This window comes from Cynoglossus semilaevis, chromosome 14 (assembly GCF_000523025.1).
Source record: "Cynoglossus semilaevis isolate Cse_v1.0 chromosome 14, Cse_v1.0, whole genome shotgun sequence".
Classification (NCBI taxonomy): domain Eukaryota; kingdom Metazoa; phylum Chordata; class Actinopteri; order Pleuronectiformes; family Cynoglossidae; genus Cynoglossus; species Cynoglossus semilaevis.
This window is the reverse complement of record NC_024320.1, coordinates 1,789,150-1,807,532: the sequence shown is the minus strand read 5'-3', so window position 1 is coordinate 1,807,532 and position 18,383 is coordinate 1,789,150. Positions and strand designations below refer to the sequence as shown.

The window sequence follows — 18,383 nt, the reverse complement described above, 5'->3', positions numbered from 1 at the left end:
AGTTGTTTTTGTTAAAAAAAAAAGTTTAATTCTGTAGTGAAAAATCCACATTGAGCTGTGGTTTAGTGAAAGAAAATTCCAACTTTTAAAAAAATCTTAAATCTGAAGGAACAACCAATGTCCATTCGTCAGGTTTATATGTCCATACATGAATGTTGTACTCGTCACTAGTCTCCCTCTCCAAACCTGAACCCTCGCATTACTGAATATTTTGAACCTGCTTTCTTTGTCATGATGTCTGTCCTTGTCCTCCGCTGTCTCCGTCCTGTGCACAAACACAGCACTTGTTAGTCAGACTCACCCTGGTGTCCAGCTCTGGACCAGTCACTGTCTGCTTCAAGTCCTCAATGGTGTCCAACAACATGTTTCTCTCCTCATGGAGCTTCTCCACCTGGTCTCTCAGAGTTGTTCCTTCAACCTCAACCTCCTTAGAAATGAGGAAGGGGAGGAGAGAGAGGGGGGAGGAAAGGAGGAGGGAAGAGGAAAAAGATGAGAAGGAGGAGAATTTTAGAAAGAAAAGAGAGGGAGAGAGGGAGAGGAAAGAAATGAAAGAGGACCTTTGGGCTATGACACTTCATCAACTGACAAAAACAGACAAATGAAGATCATGATAAAAGACACATGTGACGAGTGTGAAGAGACTGTCTGCTGTCCCAGTGATCACTGTCTTTCATTACCACTGATCTAGACCGTGGTATGTTCTAATGTTGCCAACACTAATTCAATAGTTAGAAGTTCTGGTAGAGACAAGTCTACTGATGGTTATCGAGGTTGTTTAATGATTGAAACAGTGGGGCTGTAATTTCTGCATCAACATGAACAGCTCTGGTTCCTTAACTTTACTGTGACAGTCAACTGAATATATTTGGTTATAATTTTGAGACAACCTGACGAAAGACATCATAGTCTGTGTGTTCCACACAAACACAATAGTGACCTGCAACCTTTGTACAGGCACAGATTATGACCTGTAGCCTTTGTACAGGCACAGATGACGATGAGTAGAATGTATTCTTCCCAGAATTCAAATGAAGACTAACAGTAAAAAATGGATGTATACTAACGCCGCTAGTACTTTACCTTGTAGTTGAACCTCTTTGGAGTGTCGCCTTTGTCAGTCAAAGGGGTTGAAGTGGAGGTGAGCAGTGAGGGAGAGGAGGGGCCAGGGCTCTGAAGGAGGAAGGTGTGGGTGTGGTGGTTGAAACAACTTTGACTTCAGTACAATAAAGCACAATTTAATGTCAACAACTTACATCACTGCCCCCTGACAATAGATTGTTTACACTATGATAGTACAAAATATGACAACAACAAAAAAATGTTCTCTAACAATAATTCTTTACTGGTTAGCCGAATAACCGAATAAGCAACAGTCTCACAGTTGTTGTACTGTATTGTACATATTGACCCAACATACTGTACTGTTGACATGCATTATCGTACCGAGTGCAGTACCTCTATGTGAACACAGAGTGTCATGCATTTACCTGCAGTGGGCTAATAGGAGGAGGAGGTGCTTTTCGTTTTTTGGGAGTTGTGTTCCGTTCATCACTTTGCTTAGCTACTTGATCATGCTGAGGAGAAGGAGACGATGAAGAGGTGAAGAAAGAGAAAGTGAAATGTAGTGGTGGTTAGTCAAAGGCTGGCCAATGTGGTTTAGAGTTTCTTTTTCACTTTGTCAGTAAGAATGAAAAGTGTCTTACCAGTGGACTTCTGGGAGATTTAACATCTGAAAAAAGAAACCAACAACATAAAAACAACATTGTGTCTCTCTCCTTTTAGAATGTCACTTTTAGGGCTGTGAAAATGTCTTACTCACCCTAATTTATCAAGTTAAATTAATTAGGTTAAAAAGTTTAACTCATTTTAAGAGATAAGCAGAATGAAGTGCACTGGCACCTCGATCCTAAAATACCATCTCTGCTTGGTGTGAACCAGGCCTCTACCTGCGGTTTCTGTCCCAGCAATATACAGAAAAAGGTTTTAATGTTTAGGGATTTTTAATGTATCTTGATTAATCTTGAAAAAAATATTTAAAAAAAAAAAAGCGGCATTTTTTATTTTGTAATTACATGTAATGTCCTCCAGGTGACAGTGTTACCTACATGTAAAAATATTATTATTAATAATAAAACAAAACAGTATTGCTCCTCAGAGAAGTGATTATATTCTGTATTCTCATTCTCTATGTGGCGCAGTTTGTCAATAATAGCAACATTATGTTTTAGCCTAATGTTTAAAAACAATGTGTGAATTTTTGTTAGTCACGTTTCAGCACATTTAAAACAATATTTGTTAACTTAACTAATATATTAAATAGTTAAAACTATTAAATGTTACAACTAAATGTTAAATCTAAATGCTAAATATAAATCTAAATGTTAAATCCAAATACTTTCAGGTTAAACTACATATTTAGCTAATAGGCCTGGAAGTACCAAAATAAATATCATTTGCATATTAGCTAGCATGCTAGGGTTAACATTTACATTTATATTTAGCATTTAGAGTTAGCATAGATCTAGCACTCGCGTATAATATATATTTTGATTTAACATGTAGTTGTAACATTTAGTATTCACATTTAATTATTTAATATATTTATAAGTATTGTTGTAAATGTGCTAAAAAGTGACTTTAAGAAATTCACACCACTTTTTCAAACATTGTTTGGAGGTGTGGAAGTGTAACATGTGTGCTTATGCCCAACACTAGGTTCTTTATCGACACTCACCTGCAGTTTGCTGTTTGTTAAGAGCGGCCATCAGGGCAGCCTTGACCTCTGAGTGACCTGCCAGTTTGGCGTAGTACATGACATCTTGACCTTGAGAGTCTGTCACTGACAAACTTGCTTTTTGTTGAAGCAAAACGTCAACCACTGACACTGCGTTAGCCTCAGTGGCTAACATCAGGGCCGTTCTACAACGACAGGAGCAGCAGTATTGATCAGTTTGACAACCTGTACCTGCAGCCCAGTGTGTATACACCACTATCACTGCTCCTAAATGCCATTCCTGGGTTCCATGTGTCTGTGTTTTGTCTGTACCTGCCACTGTTGTCAGAGGCATTGATTTCTGCACCACAGTCCAGCAGAGTAGTGCAGACGTCAGCGTGAGCGTTTCTGGCTGCCAACAGCAAAGGGCTGAAACCATCCTTTGGCACAAAGAGGAAAAAATACATATCAAGTCAATGAGTCATAATTTGTGTGATGGGAGGAGGAAAATCAGTTAGGTTAGATAGGCGTGTGTGTGTGTGTGTGGTGAGACAAGTCTCATGTCCATGTGAAAAAATAAACATTCAATGCATTACTGTCTAACTTCAGTTTGTCATCCTACAAACAAATATGCCAAAGTTTGTTCCCCTCCTTTCAGTGGCCCAAGAATAAAAGCAGGAAAGAAAAAAAACCCTTCAAAATTACATATTTACTGTTAGAAATGAAAGGGTTTAGAAGAGTTCAGTGCACAGAGTTGGCTGACTCAGTCAGAATTCCATGAAACGTGGACAAATATGGTTTTTTTCACCATGATTGACATATCCTAACCCTCGGCACAACCCTTAACATAACCTTGACCTTGTATTACCTCAGAGCAGAGAAGACATTTGATTGGCTGGGCTTTCAGTGGGGGGAGTGCAGCCTGTGAACGAGCTGCTGCCTACAAAGAGCTCAGGCAACAACCAGAGGGTCTGCTTCGAAAATATAATGTTATATTTATCATTGGAGATGTATTTGTCTATATATATGCATACGGTATATAAATATATGTATTTTATATTTATATAATAATGCACTAATGTAGATTAATGTCAACTATAGCTAACAAAGTCTTTGTTTCATAAAGACTTATTTGACCCATGGGTTAAGGCCTTGTTTTTGGACTGTTGGGTTAGCGTAGCTTCATGCTCCATTGAAATGAAGGAGTTTTGTGTCCATGTGACTCCTGTCAAAGACCTGAACAGACCTGAGTCTCTACTGCATCTAATACAAAAAGAAACCTGTTCTCTTATCATGGTAATAGATTCAGTTCGTGTATGTGTGTGTGTGTGTGTGTGAGAGAGAGAGAGAGAGAGAGAGACCATGAGTGGTGCATTAATGCTGATGTTGTTTAACTGCCTTATCTAAGTTATGCTAACAACTTATGTTGAAACCTAGAAGCTGCACAACAAGTCCCAAGTGTGTTTACAGAGAACTACTCTATTCCACACTACACGTTTCTCTAAATGTTGTGCAACGTCTCATTGGTTCAAACAATGAAAGCAGAGTCAATATCATCTAACAAATAAACCCGTTGTTTACCAAGTAGTCATGTACTGCAGTACAACTGTATAGTACTTTATCCATGCCATTTAATTGTGCAACTGGACATGTGGTCTTTTTGGTTTTTGGATTTTTTTGTTACGGAACATCTGAAACTAGTGTGGGTGTTTAAACTGGAAATGGAAGATAAAAATAAGAAGAGGTTTATATTGGAGTGACCAGAATGGACAGGGTGAGAGGAGAGCTGATCTGAGGGAGAGCGGACGTTGAACAGTTTGAAGATTAAGTCAAATTGAAGTACAGTCAGTGGAGATATCGGATACAAGATGTTGAAGCTGGAGTTTCCAGAGTTGGACAGAAGAGGGTTCATGAGCTGATGTGACAGTAGGTGATGGTGGACGTAAACACAGGTTTAAGACCTCCTCAACCTACGTGGCCACGTAATAAATTTGCACAAGAACTAGTTGTGTGTGTATATATATCTGATGTAAGTCTAGGATGATGTAAAACTACCGCCTAAGTTTAGACAGTTACAAACGCTGGACAGGAACCTCACATATTTGCATCAGTACTACATCTAAGAAGTTTTAGCTGCTCCTTAAACACTGAAAGCCCGTGGCTATGATTTATGAGAATCCTCAATTCTTTCTTGTTGAAGAGAAATGTGTCTGTCCACCAGCAAACATAAGGAAGCTTTTATCCCCCAGAGCACTAACATCTCTGAGCAGACCCACTGTTTACATGGACCTGATTTTCTATAAACACTCCTTGTCTGACAAATGTAAGACCTGGCAAGTGGTATTTTTCTTCTTTCTTTCTTTTTTGTTTCTTTCTCTGTGTTTACTGTAGTCTGATGTAGCTGAAGTATAGTCGCTGCCTCGGGCCAACATGCTGGCATGTTCTACAGTAATATTTTCCACAACGACTGTGATGTTCTTCATCTATGATTTTAATGAGAGCCGACACACGTGCTCACTCTTTTCTGCTCTCCAGTGTCTCTTCCTCAAAGTCACGTGATACCAAAGACAACATCTTCAAAAGTCTTGATTGTCTTTTTTAGATTCTAGCACGACCCAATGTGAGTTATCTGCACGTGCTCAGTGTCTTTAATTCCTTTAGATTGACGTTGATTAAAGGTGTTAATGGTTTGATGAAGGAAAAACAAATGGGTTTTGTGAAGTCGGTCCAACTGGACCAGGAGTTCAAAAGAAAATCCACTAGACGAAAAAGGGCCACAAAATAAGATTTAAAAAACAAGTAACAAATGTGCAAAACATTTAACTAACTAACAACATCTTTGCATGTCGGCTGGGAGAATGAGTGAGTACGTGTTTATCTCCAACAGCACAGCTGTGGCCTGATAATAAAAGGGAGAATAATAAGCAACACATTCTTCTCTCTATTCTTTTCTCTTACTCACCACTTTTCTTTCTTTTATCACACACGCGTGCACACACACACACACACACACTCGCTGTCATGCTAACAAACCCCAGTTGGGTAAAAACCACAGGTATGGAGCATCTCTCCAATGGAGACCACATGTCTGCAGCTCTGAGAACAGAGTTCCCACAGTACACTGACCCTCTGATTCCCCTTCGTGCACATCACATATACACTCCTGTCTGTCTGTCTGACACACACACACACACACACAGATGAGAGACAGGATCAGATGAAGAGGATCCTCCACCGTGGCAGACAGCTTGGCGTTATGTGAATTTTTTTCAGTAGAAATTTAAAATCGATGGCAGATATTCTTAACTTTATCCAAATCCAACAAAGACTGGAAAAAAAGTCTCCTCCATGATAGAAACTGATGGGAAAGTGAGTTCTTGAATGAATTTTGGCATCTTTACTCTGACGCAGAGTTCATTACTGTCCTGCCAGGAAAACTGACTCTGAACAACAAAAGGGTGGAAGTCATTATAAAAGTACTCACTGAATCTTTTAGGTTGACGGGACTTTTGAGTTCACACAGCAGTTGGACGGTCTGCACGTTCCCACTGGCAGCTGGAGGTAAAACAAAACCAAACAGTCAGACAATGGAGAAAAACAGTCCCGTTTGGTTAAGTTTGAACATGGGCTGAATTATTAGGAATTTTTTTTCCCCCCTTTGTTTCCTGCTGGGATTTTCACAAAACAATACTTGAGTCATGGGTCAGTTTAACTGATGAAGCTAAAGAAGCTTTTAAGAGAGTAACACTAAAATGACTGTCAGAGATTAGAAATAATTTGGTAACTTCATCTGACTAACAGACAATGTCAACATTAAAAGTCCTGTCAGTAAAAGTTTGCGCCATCTAATGATGGAGCAGTGTATAATCACCAGAAAATCACCCAAATGTTAGCAAAACCTCTGGACTGAGAAACACAAAGGTACAACAGAGTAGTGCTAACGTTTGTTACACAAAGGTACAACAGAGTAGTGCTAACATTTGTTAGCACTACTCTGTTGTATGCATGTGTTTTAAACATGTAATAGCCTGTATTAAAACTATTTAGAATTCACAAAATTCTTTGTAAATACAGGGTAATGTCAGAATGTAAGAACACTAATCTTTGAGTTTGCCCAAAATCTACTGCTTATGCTACAGTAGTTCAATTGCAAAGCTGTTGGTTAGCAGCAAGTTATCATAGGCAAACATCATTGGTAATAACTAAACTGCTCCTCCCAAATTGTTTGTCCTTTGTTCAGTTATTATGTTAGTGTACTGTGGAGTCTCTCTGTGTGTGTTTATTTAAGGTAAAAAAAACCCAAAAACATTCAGTTTGCTAGTGATGACCTTAGGGTACAAAAGATATTTACATGGAATCTCACAGGATTCAATATAATCTATTTAATTCATATTTAATTCTATTTTAAATTTACATGGAATCTCACAGGATTCAATGTAATCTATTTAATTCCTCAGTTCTGGTATTGTTGACAGATTCAACTTCTTCACCAGACGTTGCAGTAAATATCATCTTTTCACACATTTCTGTCTAAGAACGGCCTTGAACAATAGGACTTTTGTCGTTGCTGACTCTCAGACCGTAATCCACTCACCAGCGTGATGCAGGGCAGTTTTTCCAGAACTGTCCGCAGTATCAATGGGACATTTGCTCTGCACACAAAAGATAACATTAACATTGGCTAATGAGTTATAAAAAAAATGTTTACCACATTTGAAACTATCACAGCGCATGACCAGAGAGGACAAAACTGTCTTTATTTTCAGACCCTCATTCAGTTTGGTTTCATCACATTATCTTTGAAATAAAAGTTATTTTACGAAGATAAGCAGGCGACACTAAAATTGTGTCTCCACTAAAAATGTATGACAGTAAAATGTATAAAACAACTGAGAAAATGCTATAGTACAACAAAAGATTATTCACACTACTACTGTAAAATTCAAAACATGAGACGAGTCAATCGTGACACTTCATCTTAAAATTGCAATTGTCAATTTAAAATAATTAATTTTAGCTACTTATTTTTGGCAGAATTGAATCTAAAACTAAGTTTTTAGTTAGCAGTTTACGCTTCTTAAGTCTTTTTGAGCAAATTTAGGTCAATTTTTTGTGGATGACACACGAGCACATTAAACAGAAGCTTCCTCCAAAGTGCAGCTGCCTCTGGGGACAGAAGGGGGGGTGGTAAATGTGCTTTTGTGCACCATTAAATCTGCATGGACGTCTGAGCAGACGGTGTGTTTTTGAGACTGTCAAGAGACAGTTAGGTTAGCAGATCAAGGTCGTGTGTGGGTGTGGCTGTGTGTACATGCGTGTGCGCATTCATCAGACTGTGGACTGAGGTAAATCGCTACAGTTTACTGGCCTCAAACACATTAGCAGAACTTTTCAGGTTCAGGTTTCACACAGTTAATGCTGCTGCTTCCACACATTCCTGATTCACTGTGCTGAGAGAAGACGTCCAATAAGAAACCTTGACGCCTGACTTGATGCGGAGCCATTACAGCATTTTTTGTTACATATTTTTGTTGTCCGGAACATCTTGAAAATATTTGACTAAGCCACTACACTGTAGAACCACTCTATTAAATCAAACACTGTGGGGTATTTCATTAGCCTTTAAACACTGCTCGACCACACTGTGTATATCTGGCACTGGTTACAAACATGTGGTCTTACAGGAGCCCTTGTTAGGAGAGAGACTCACATTGTTACTTTGACAATCCTCCTTCACCTGGTCCATCTTACCTGAATGAGTTTCCTACAGCAGTCGTTGTGACTGTTTTTGGCAGCCAGGTGTAATGAATTCAGACCTGAGTAGAAATGGAAAAGAAATAATAATAGTCAAATAAGCTGGTGACAAAAACACTACTAAAAATGTGCCTTCATTTATTATCACTTTAATCAGGTTGTCAGTGTATTAACCAGCGTCTCAGTCACACACAGTACCTGCAGCATCAGTGACTGACAGGTCAGCTCCTTGGGTCAGGATGGCAGACAGGCAGTCAGTCAGACCACGTGCAGCTGCTACATGAAGGCTGCAGAAGAACAAAAAAAGAAAAAAGAAACATCAGGTCTGAGCATAAATACTTTAACCACACTCAATTATGAATCCCTGAAATACATATCTGGTGGACAACTGCAGCTGTCATCATAAATACTTTACATGGGGTCCTTGACCTTCAGCACCAGGTGGTGGTGACGGTTATAATGTTATAATGTAATAATTTATAATTATAAAGTTATAATGTAGATACATTATAACTTTATTAAGAAAGTTGCTCCATCCTTCCGATGCATGTCAATCAAAGCGTGGAGCAGCTCTGGTTGTATGCCAGACATTGTACACATGTTAGTGTAGGTGAGTGACATAGGTACTGATGTAAATTGAGTTACGCCACTGTGTAGAAACTGACGTATGTGGAGTCGAGGACCCCTTGTGTTTGATTTATAAATACAAAATGTTTTTCTCCAGCTCTAAATATTCTTAATTTAACTATCCCTGTCAGTGGGAGAAAAGGTTGTTTCTAGAAAAGTTCTATTCCGTATTTGTGGACAATGGCAGCTGTGGCAGATTAACAGCAAAACCTGCAAATCCTACAGTAAAAGTAAAGTCAATGTGGGGTCTGTCTGTCTCTTTTTTCCTCCTGTGTTCTGTGGAGTAATCAGTGTGATGACTCTCACCTGTGCCTCTGTTCATTAGTCTCACTAGTGTCACCTGGTGTCCTGAGTATACACATACCTCCCTCCCTCACTCTCTTTGTGGGACCATTGTTTATTGTGTGTTCAGTGGGGCTGTGAGTATTTCTGCCTGCCCCTGTTTCTGTGTTCCTGGTTCTCAATTTTCCCGCAAGAATTTTGGATTTTGAAAATCTATTCTCTGCACTTTGAAGAGAGTTTCTGAGTACTGCATTTGGCTCCTGTCTGCTGCCTCGCACAATGGCAGAAGTAGATGGAGCGCTCCTCAGAGGTAGAAAAAACTGTATAAATACAGACTATCAGCTCTCAGTGTCTAACCCTGTTCTCAGAGTCTCACAGTTCTGAGTGAGTGGTGGCGCTAAAGCACCGACTCATGTGCAGAAATGTCACTGCAGCATTTCAACCTCTCATACAAAAAAATCCCCCTGAATGCTGTGTGTAGGCAGTAGGCAATCAATGCAGAGCCTTTTCAGCTCAGCTAAGCAGAATTAGAACAGCACACATGCCCAGCCTTCCTCTGGTGCACACACACAAACGCGCACACAAATTTGCCCACATGCCTTTCAACCAGGTTTTATCACCATAGAGATACTGTAGACCTCTCCTTTGTGAGCTCTGAAAAGATGGCAGCATTGTGAACTGCAGCTACAGCTTTCAGCATGATTTATATTAAAACCGTGGATATACATTTCTGTGAGTGGGTTTTTGTGTTGTGTCAACACTGTGAAAGGGTCAAGGATCTAAACTAATGGTGGAATTAAAAAAAGACAGCTTTAAAAAATCAACACCGTTCTTTTGCTGTACACTGGTGTGAGAGTGTTGATGTCTTTGGCTGTGAGCTGCTACATACTGTGAGGTCAGAGGGTGTTGTGTTGCAGAAAAAGTAGGAGGTCGAATATATTAACGCTGTTATCAACGATCTCTGCCGCTGAGGTGACCAGCTAAAACCGCTTCTGCCAAAATGGAGGTTGAAGAAATGGTTGCAAAACATCGTCCTTTATGGGAGTAAGAGCGTCTGGCATATTTTTAGATCAACCATCCATTTTTAATAAGGTGCTGCGGAGCATGAAAGTATTTCCACTGCCTCAAAACCTTGAAGAACTCGGTGCAAGTTGATTCTTCTGCTCTTATGTCTGTCCTACATCATAATATTAGTTGTACTTTGTAAAATTAACCAACAGGCAGCAGTATATTTCATGGTTCTGATTTTTGCGTCAGTAAAACTGAATTATGGCTGTTTCTCCCATGTGGCTCATATTTGATGTCTTGCTGTTGAAACTATGTCAGTGGATAATTTGATTTAGAAGGTGTTCAATATTTAGTCCAGCAATGACTAGTTCAGCCAATCCTTCTGACTGTTCCTTCCTCAGGGCTGAGACATCCAATCATATTTGAAGTGGACAATTCCCATATTTGTTACGGCAGCACAAAAGCCCTGTCAGACACAACTGTCCTGGTTTATCTGAGCTCAGTCCTGACTCATGAATGAGAGACTGGCCTCCTCCTCCAGGCTAACGTCCAGCCAGTCTAACCTCAGCTATCCTGTTGTGGTTACTAGTTAAGATTGTTACTTCATCATCACTTTAAAATTCCCGTGTTGACTAACCAACATTGTAGCATCACATCCCTCTATAAACGTGTTGTTACACATAACAACACGTTTATAGCGCCTCGAGTGTTTATGTGACAGAGCTGCAGTTTATTTAGCACAACACTAAATGAACTACAAGGATTGCGTGACTTACATTGGAGTTCTGTTCATGTGCGTGTTTTAACGCTGCACGTCACAATGACGGACCAAGACTTTCTTAATAGATTTATGGGTGATGAAGACGAGATGAAGCAACCACGATACGCTGTAGTTCGAGGATGTCATCAACTAAAGACCCCCTGTGTAGTTCGAGGATGTCATCAACTAAAGACCTCCTGTGTTGTGCTAAGTGTTTGGGTTGTACGTGATAACAGTTTGGCAGTTTGAGTAAAGCAAACAATCCTCAGACATGTTAGCGTGTTAGCTAGGGTAGGAGATTATTATAATCAACAGCTCTGGGACGTTACAAACTGGGTTAAGTCAGAGTGGCTCGTTTTGAGATACAGTTTGTGTAGATTATTAAATGGTCTACTTAGTTGTAGAACCTGACACTAAGCAGAGAGTGGGCAGACTCAGAGACACAAGTATGTTTTGCCTAATATGTCACCAGAAAATACACATTTTTACTGCAGTCAATATAAAGTGTTTGTTTGTATTAAATCAGAATACAGATTAGAGAAAAACGTCCTTACGCTGATTTGCCCTCAGTGTCCAGCTTCACAGCACTAGCACCTTTCTTGGCAAGGAGTGATGCCACCTTCTCCACCTCCCCGTGTTCAACAGCCGCCAGCAGGCGCTCGTCATTTTTATTCCACTCGTTGACCTAAAGAAGAGCATGAAGGAAAGAAAAAGGAGCGAGGATTATTCTTACATATTAGGATCTATGTATCAGAGTTAACACAGTAATAAATACAGTATGTTGAGTCAACCTCCCACCCCCTTCCTTTAATAATTACACGTTCATATCTTACAATGAAGCACTGTTTTCAAACCACATGAGCAAATCTCACTCTGCTGCCAAAATGGCTGAGATGCCCTGAGTCTGACGAATGGTTCTCACAGGGAGAGAATGTTTTCCCAGCACTGCAGTGGCCCACAAAAAAAGATATTTGCACCAATATGTGAGCGCACACACAATGACACAAGCTTACACAATAGTCAGACGCAGGGTTGAAGCACACAGACACACAAACCAAATGGACCAACACTGGTAGGAGTCAGATATTGGACGGCTTCACTTGTGATCTCATACTGAGACCATCTCACAACAGTGTGGTGGCACAAGATACTGCGCTGCAAGATTTAAGTGCTGCCTACCACAGCAACAGCGCTGGCCAAAAACACAAGTCTTACAAAAACACATCCACAATCACCATATAAAGACAACCTCGTACTCACTGCTCACAATACGCTCCAGTCCAGGATAAAAAGTACTGCAAACCGTCAACAACCGTTATTTAAAGAACAACACGGTGTGTTGTCAGGCGGGATGACAATGAAAACGGCCAATCATTGAAGAGTCATTAAGTTTTCAAAATAAAAACTCTTTTAGACTTTTTTTTTAGACTTAGAATTTCGTTAGTTTCAGAATCTGAATGACATAGTATTTTGAAATATTGCCAGATTAACTTAACTTTCAAAATAAAAACTCTTTTAGACTTTAATTTCGTTAGTCTCAGAATCTGAATGACATAGTATTTTGGAATATTGCCAGATTAACTTTAAATGATCAGAGTAAATGGATATGCCTGGATTCTCTCTGAATGAAGGAAATCAGTTGACCCATTTTTTCACTGTGTACCACTGCGGCCCGTAACCAAATGACCTGCGGCCCGGTACCGGTTGCTGACCCCTGACCTACTGGGAAATATGATTGAAATTCCAAGAATTCTATCTAAAATCAAAGCAGTCCTTAAACCTTGAAAACATGTCGTTGAAATTCAGGTATTTTCAAGGATTTCAAGCATCCATACAAGCTCTGATCTCAGGTAAACATCAGTGGCGTCTTTTTAATAATTCTAAACTACATCATTTGATGAAAACTGTGGGACTGCTCCTTTTAGCATCAGTGCTGACTGTGATGTCAATCACTGTCTCAGTTGTCCCAGTTTACATGAAGGTTGTGACTCATGTGAGTGATCTGCTGACTGTGTCTGTTTGGTGGCCACTAAAAAGAGCACCATTTAAGAGGGGATCAACTGGAAAGAGCTCTGATGTGGGGGCGACTGAACTGAACTCAGAGACCCCAAACAAGTTGGCAGCAGAACTTCATTACTCAGCTCTCCATGCTAGCAACCACCTGTGCATAACAGGCTGCTTAACATTTATGAATCTGAGCCTATAGTGTACAGTGTGCACGTGATGAAACTGAGCTCTCCTGCTCCAGAAATACCAGTGGTGGCAAACTGTATCTTGCTGCAGTCGAGCTGTGAAACCGTCGTAGCTGTACATGGAATCAATTGCCTCTGTGACAAGAACCCCTTAAGCAATCACGGCAGTACATTCTGCACAGCTGGTGGAAAAATGCAGGGCTATAAAACACCTTCTGTCACTGCTATGGCTAGGATGACAGCTTGGACCACTGAGCTATAATTAGCAGGAATAAATCATGGTTAGAGTTTAGCTTCATGATCTCACTTAAAGATAGCAGAATGAAGACCACATTTTTTGATATTGTTTCTTCCAGTCCAGTCTTTATCCAGCCCACACACACATGATATCCAAAACAACTTGTAACCAAGGCTTCAAAGCATTACTGTCAGAGGTGAGGTAATATTTAGGAGGTGGTGTAAGTTGAGAAGGTTCTCTGAAACACTCAGAGTCCGTGATTGGACGTGATGGGAATGTATGTCCAAAAATATTCAGAGTGGTTCACACATACTAAGGAGGTGTGGCTTAGTGTGACACTCGTGGCATGAGTGTCATGGCTGCTAACGCTAACACTTCCATTGTTGTTGGAGGATACTGACCACCATTCAGGCACATGTACATGTCTGAGAGCTGGTACAGTGAGAGCATTAGAGATCTGAGAGCTGGTACAGTGAGAGCATTAAGACACTAACGGGGCTCCAGTACAGTGTTGTAGTGATGGAAGTCCTTGTCTGTATGTGAGATGGTTTGAAGAATCTCATGATGTTCACGCCAACAGTCATGTGTGTTTTATCAGTTTAAAGGTCAGTGAGGCAATCAATTACCAAACATGGGTTCAGTGGCTTTGGAGAAGAAATAGAGGATTAAAGAAAAAAGGAATGTTGACAGAACAGGAAACTCACGTCTAAAGGATTTCACAAAACCATCAAAGTCAAACTGAAGCTGCACCAAGAGTTCAGTTCGTTCAAGAGGTGAAGCAACATTTAACTGTGCTTGGGTGGCGACCAAATCCAAATAAAGCTTTCCAACAAATTCAAATTCACTGGCACAAGATATGTCAGATCCAATGTGTCATAGTTCTTAAAACACAAACACAGAAATTTCCTCTTCCCTCTTTCTCTTTTTTCTTTTCATGTGCCCAACAGTGAGCTCTTGTTGCGCAGGCGTAAAGGCATTACAAGTAGGTGAGTAAGCATGTAGGGGTTTGGATTCTTTCAACTTTATCCACTCAGGAGGATATTTTATTAGTGAGTAACACTAGTAGAAAAACAGCAAACTTCTGGTTCTGCAGAGTCCCGGGAGTCATGCTTAAATTAAAAAATAATATAAATAAATCAGTTATTTGTCCCACAACGGGAAGATTTCCAGTGTGAGTCTTTCCAACCGACACAGGCTGCCTAGGGAGGCACTATTAAGTACTTGGATGCAACTCAGGCTGCCGCACCAGAGGCGCTATTAGGAATATGTGGTTCCTCTGGGAATCGAACCCAGGACTCTCTGCTTACAAGAGAGGCACGTCAACCGCTACACTATGCATACATTTCTGAAGACTTCTACTTAAAATATGCCTTTTTAAGAGCTGAGCTGCACTTAAAGTCTCATCTGCTGGAGCATGTGGTAATTTCATCGGATCGAAGGATCAATTTAAACTTGAGTTTTCAATAGAAATGGCATTAAACCATATAAAGCATATGGTTACCTCACGGTTTCACACATTTTTATGGACACAGACCTGGTTATTTAGCAGTGTTGATCTACAGTATAACCTCTAAGGCAGGGGTCACTAACAGGTGGACCGCGGTCCGGGTCCGGACCCAGAAGCTGTCTCATACGGACCCGGACCTACAGAAAAAACAGAGGGTTACGATTTAAAATCTGTCGGAGCGCTTCTATTTTAACCGGCGCAGCTTTTATAGTCTTTATGGTAGTCGTTTTGTGGATGGGGAAACGCACAGGCCAATTGCATACGAGTTGAGCCATCCCACATGACTCAGCCAGTCAAATGTGTGTATTCTAGGCAGTACACATTGAGAAGTTGCAGTGCAGTCAGATGAGAGATACGAAAAGACGGTAGAAAGAAAAGGAAACATAGCGTTGCATGTAGCAAAAACCATGGGAGAGACACGGACGAGTGAGGCGACGATAGTTGAGGAAAAAGAATTTAGTATTTAGTAGAACTGCAGTGATGAAAATCTAAAGGGTTTTAAAATATATTCATTCCTGATTTAGTGATAGAAGTTGGTCAACCATACAAACCTGTCTGACCTATCACAGCAGTAAGAAAAGTCACCTGGCAATAAGACAGTAAGAATGAGGTTTTAAAGTGACGACAGCTATGAAAAGGGAATGGGTTTGAGTAGCATTTCAAGAATGTAGCTCTAGGATTGTGGGTTTACATATATTTTGTTTGGAAATATGCACCATTCTTACAAGCAGTAACTCACTTACTCTACATCTGAAATCTCCAAGAGTTTGCTCGCTGTTAGCTGCTTTGTAAGGCTAATCTTTAGTCAGGGAGTAGAACATAAAGGATGACTCCCTGTAACAAGACTTGTTGCCAAAAGATCCACTCTGGAGATACACAAGAGGGCAAAAGCTTTCACCTCACCTGACCCAGTACAACACCGCAGAGTGGAGTAAACACTCCCTCGACCTTCTTTATCAGACAACCTGTCACTGTTTATTACGGTGACCTACAATAATACGCGAGTAAAAGAAATGAATTATTTAAAAAAACAGCAGTGTTTACATTGGCAGAACAGGCTAAAGATCGAGATCTGGATACAAGAAAAACCTGGTGGGCTGCCACGATACTCAGAGAAAATAAATGACATGGGAAGCTGTGACCTAGACTAGCATGATGCTGCATGACGGTGTCTGTAGTTTTAATGGGTCAAACAAAGAATAACAGGCTGTCAATACGGAGCAGTGTGACACCAATAGCTTTGAGCTACATTGTAATGGCCAGGCTTAGTAAATGGAGCAGAACGCACTGCAAGAGTTACAGTCATAGTGGGGGGGTAATGACAGCATGATGGAAGTAAGGGGCTAGAAACATCAGTGCAGGGCATGGCTAGTGTGACCTGTTACAAGAGGAAAGTGAAAGAAAAGTTTTACGATCAAGTTTCACGTGAACTAGCAATGCCTCATCATATCGCTAAATCGTAAATATTCAGATAAAGAAAGTCGTGTGTAAAAAGTTCAAAAATTCAGACATACAATAAGACTTAAATATAATGACAAGAATATTCAGCACCTAGTGTTGATGTGATATTCCCAGGTTTTTGACAGTTAGACACACATTTTCACAGTACAGCAGTTCCCCGAGATACGAACAACTGCTGACTGATTTCCATAAATGTTGGTAAAATGCCGTATGTGTTTCTGTGCTAATGCCAAAATGTAGTCTTGTAGCCACAGTTGTTTGCACCAACCTAATGTCATGTGGTCTCTACGCCCTTTAATTGCAGGGCTGTCCATAAAATCTTATGCCAAGAAATGAAAAGACTTCCTGGTCTGCGTTGTGCCCAGTTTCCTGGTCTGCCCGGTCTGCCTCTCCCTCAGGTTCTCCCTGTGTCGGTGCCCGTGCTGAGATAAGTGTGTTTACTGTGGGATCAGGGTGTGGACGGTCATGTTTGTTCCCACTCTGTCTCTAGCCTCACACTTATAGAGATATACAAAGGCTTCACTGATAAGACTAAGTGTTTCCTGTTTGTCCAGGCCTAGGGCAGCAGACGGGGACTAGAAAGAGCCAAGAGAAATGAGACAAAGAGACATTAAAGACATTTACCACCAACATCCTCTGCACTGCTTTAACGACTGAAGACACCATACATTTTCATTTGTTTCCTTTTTCCTCCTGCGTCTCTTCATCTGTGTCACGTGTGTAACCTACTCTTTATTTGTAGTGGACATTGAAGCAAATTACGGGACAGAATCTTCAAAAGTCCAGTCATCCCTGCAGTCTCAGATCAAACTGCTAAGAAAACAGATGTGCTTCAAGTGTGTTAATCTAATGGGTCTTACATAAACATCTCTGCTGTGTTCTCTCTGAACTTTTTCAGTTCTGTGAATGAAAAACAAACTCTGCTCAGGAAGCGGTATTCCTGTAACATTCTTTGTATTTGTAAGGACCAACCAATCCTAAAAGAAAAACAGTTTCTCGTGTTCCAAAAATCACAAAACACCATCCTTATCAACAGATGGAAATATGTTTGTGGGTAAGTGAGTTCTCTCTGCTACGGCTACGTATCCCAGTCGAAGCAGTGACAGTGCAGATCTTTAGGCTTGTGCTAATTGAACAAAAAGACCAGAAGACTTTGTTCACTCAGGTGGAGCTAAAGAGGAAACACATGTTGGGCAAATCCTTTCTCAGGAAGTCTGAAGATTAGAAAAATTATATTGCATATCCATGACAGATTTCATGGAAATCTGAGAATGTCTTTTCCAGATGACTGGTCATGGATTAAAGACATACTTAGGCAGAAATGTGATCCTGCTGTGGCATTAAAACCACTAGTAATCATGATCCGAGAATGAAAAATATTTCCTAAAAAATGTCTTGGTGATCAGCCCAGTAATCGTCAGGAAATGTTGCCCTGGTCTAAAGCACTAGACACAGGGACTGACACATTCCTGTCTATGGCTGAGAAGGAAAAACTAAACAAAACTATGGAGGGATAACAGAAAAGAAATAGATAGGAGGAAGTGCTGTGTCCACAGAGAGGAAATGAAACAACAGGATAAAAATGTGTTTATACTTAATAAGATAACAATGACAATAAATAAATTAGGCGTTAACTGAAATGACGACACACACACTACAGACTTATGCACAGACAGCAAGAAAACAGATATGCAGAATTTATTTTTTAAGGCAGTGTTTTTCAACCTTGGGGTCATCTGGAAGTCAAATGGGGCCACCCAGAATGTTTAGTACCGTAATTTCCGGTCTATAAGCCGCTACTTTTTTCACAAGCTTTGAACCCTGCAGCTTAAACAATGATG

At 40.3% G+C, this 18,383-nt stretch overlaps 2 protein-coding genes across 2 annotated transcripts in view; both read right to left on the bottom strand.

Moving 5' to 3' along the window:
- Positions 1-18,383, bottom strand: part of LOC103389085 (ephrin-A5-like) — a 1,154,841-nt gene that overhangs the window by 80,581 nt on the left and 1,055,877 nt on the right. The gene's annotated exons all lie outside the window — the stretch shown is intronic.
- rai14 (retinoic acid induced 14) overlaps positions 1-18,383 on the bottom strand; it is a 38,375-nt gene that overhangs the window by 5,912 nt on the left and 14,080 nt on the right. The window contains exons 3-13 of the mRNA XM_025061988.1: positions 11,699-11,829; positions 8,666-8,754; positions 8,465-8,529; positions 7,308-7,365; positions 6,198-6,268; positions 3,047-3,153; positions 2,735-2,919; positions 1,704-1,729; positions 1,488-1,574; positions 1,081-1,170; positions 302-427 (exon numbers count right to left, since the gene is read on the bottom strand). Of these exons, the coding sequence (XP_024917756.1) occupies positions 302-427; positions 1,081-1,170; positions 1,488-1,574; positions 1,704-1,729; positions 2,735-2,919; positions 3,047-3,153; positions 6,198-6,268; positions 7,308-7,365; positions 8,465-8,529; positions 8,666-8,754; positions 11,699-11,829 (1,035 nt within the window). The remainder of the gene's footprint in view (positions 1-301; positions 428-1,080; positions 1,171-1,487; positions 1,575-1,703; positions 1,730-2,734; positions 2,920-3,046; positions 3,154-6,197; positions 6,269-7,307; positions 7,366-8,464; positions 8,530-8,665; positions 8,755-11,698; positions 11,830-18,383) is intronic.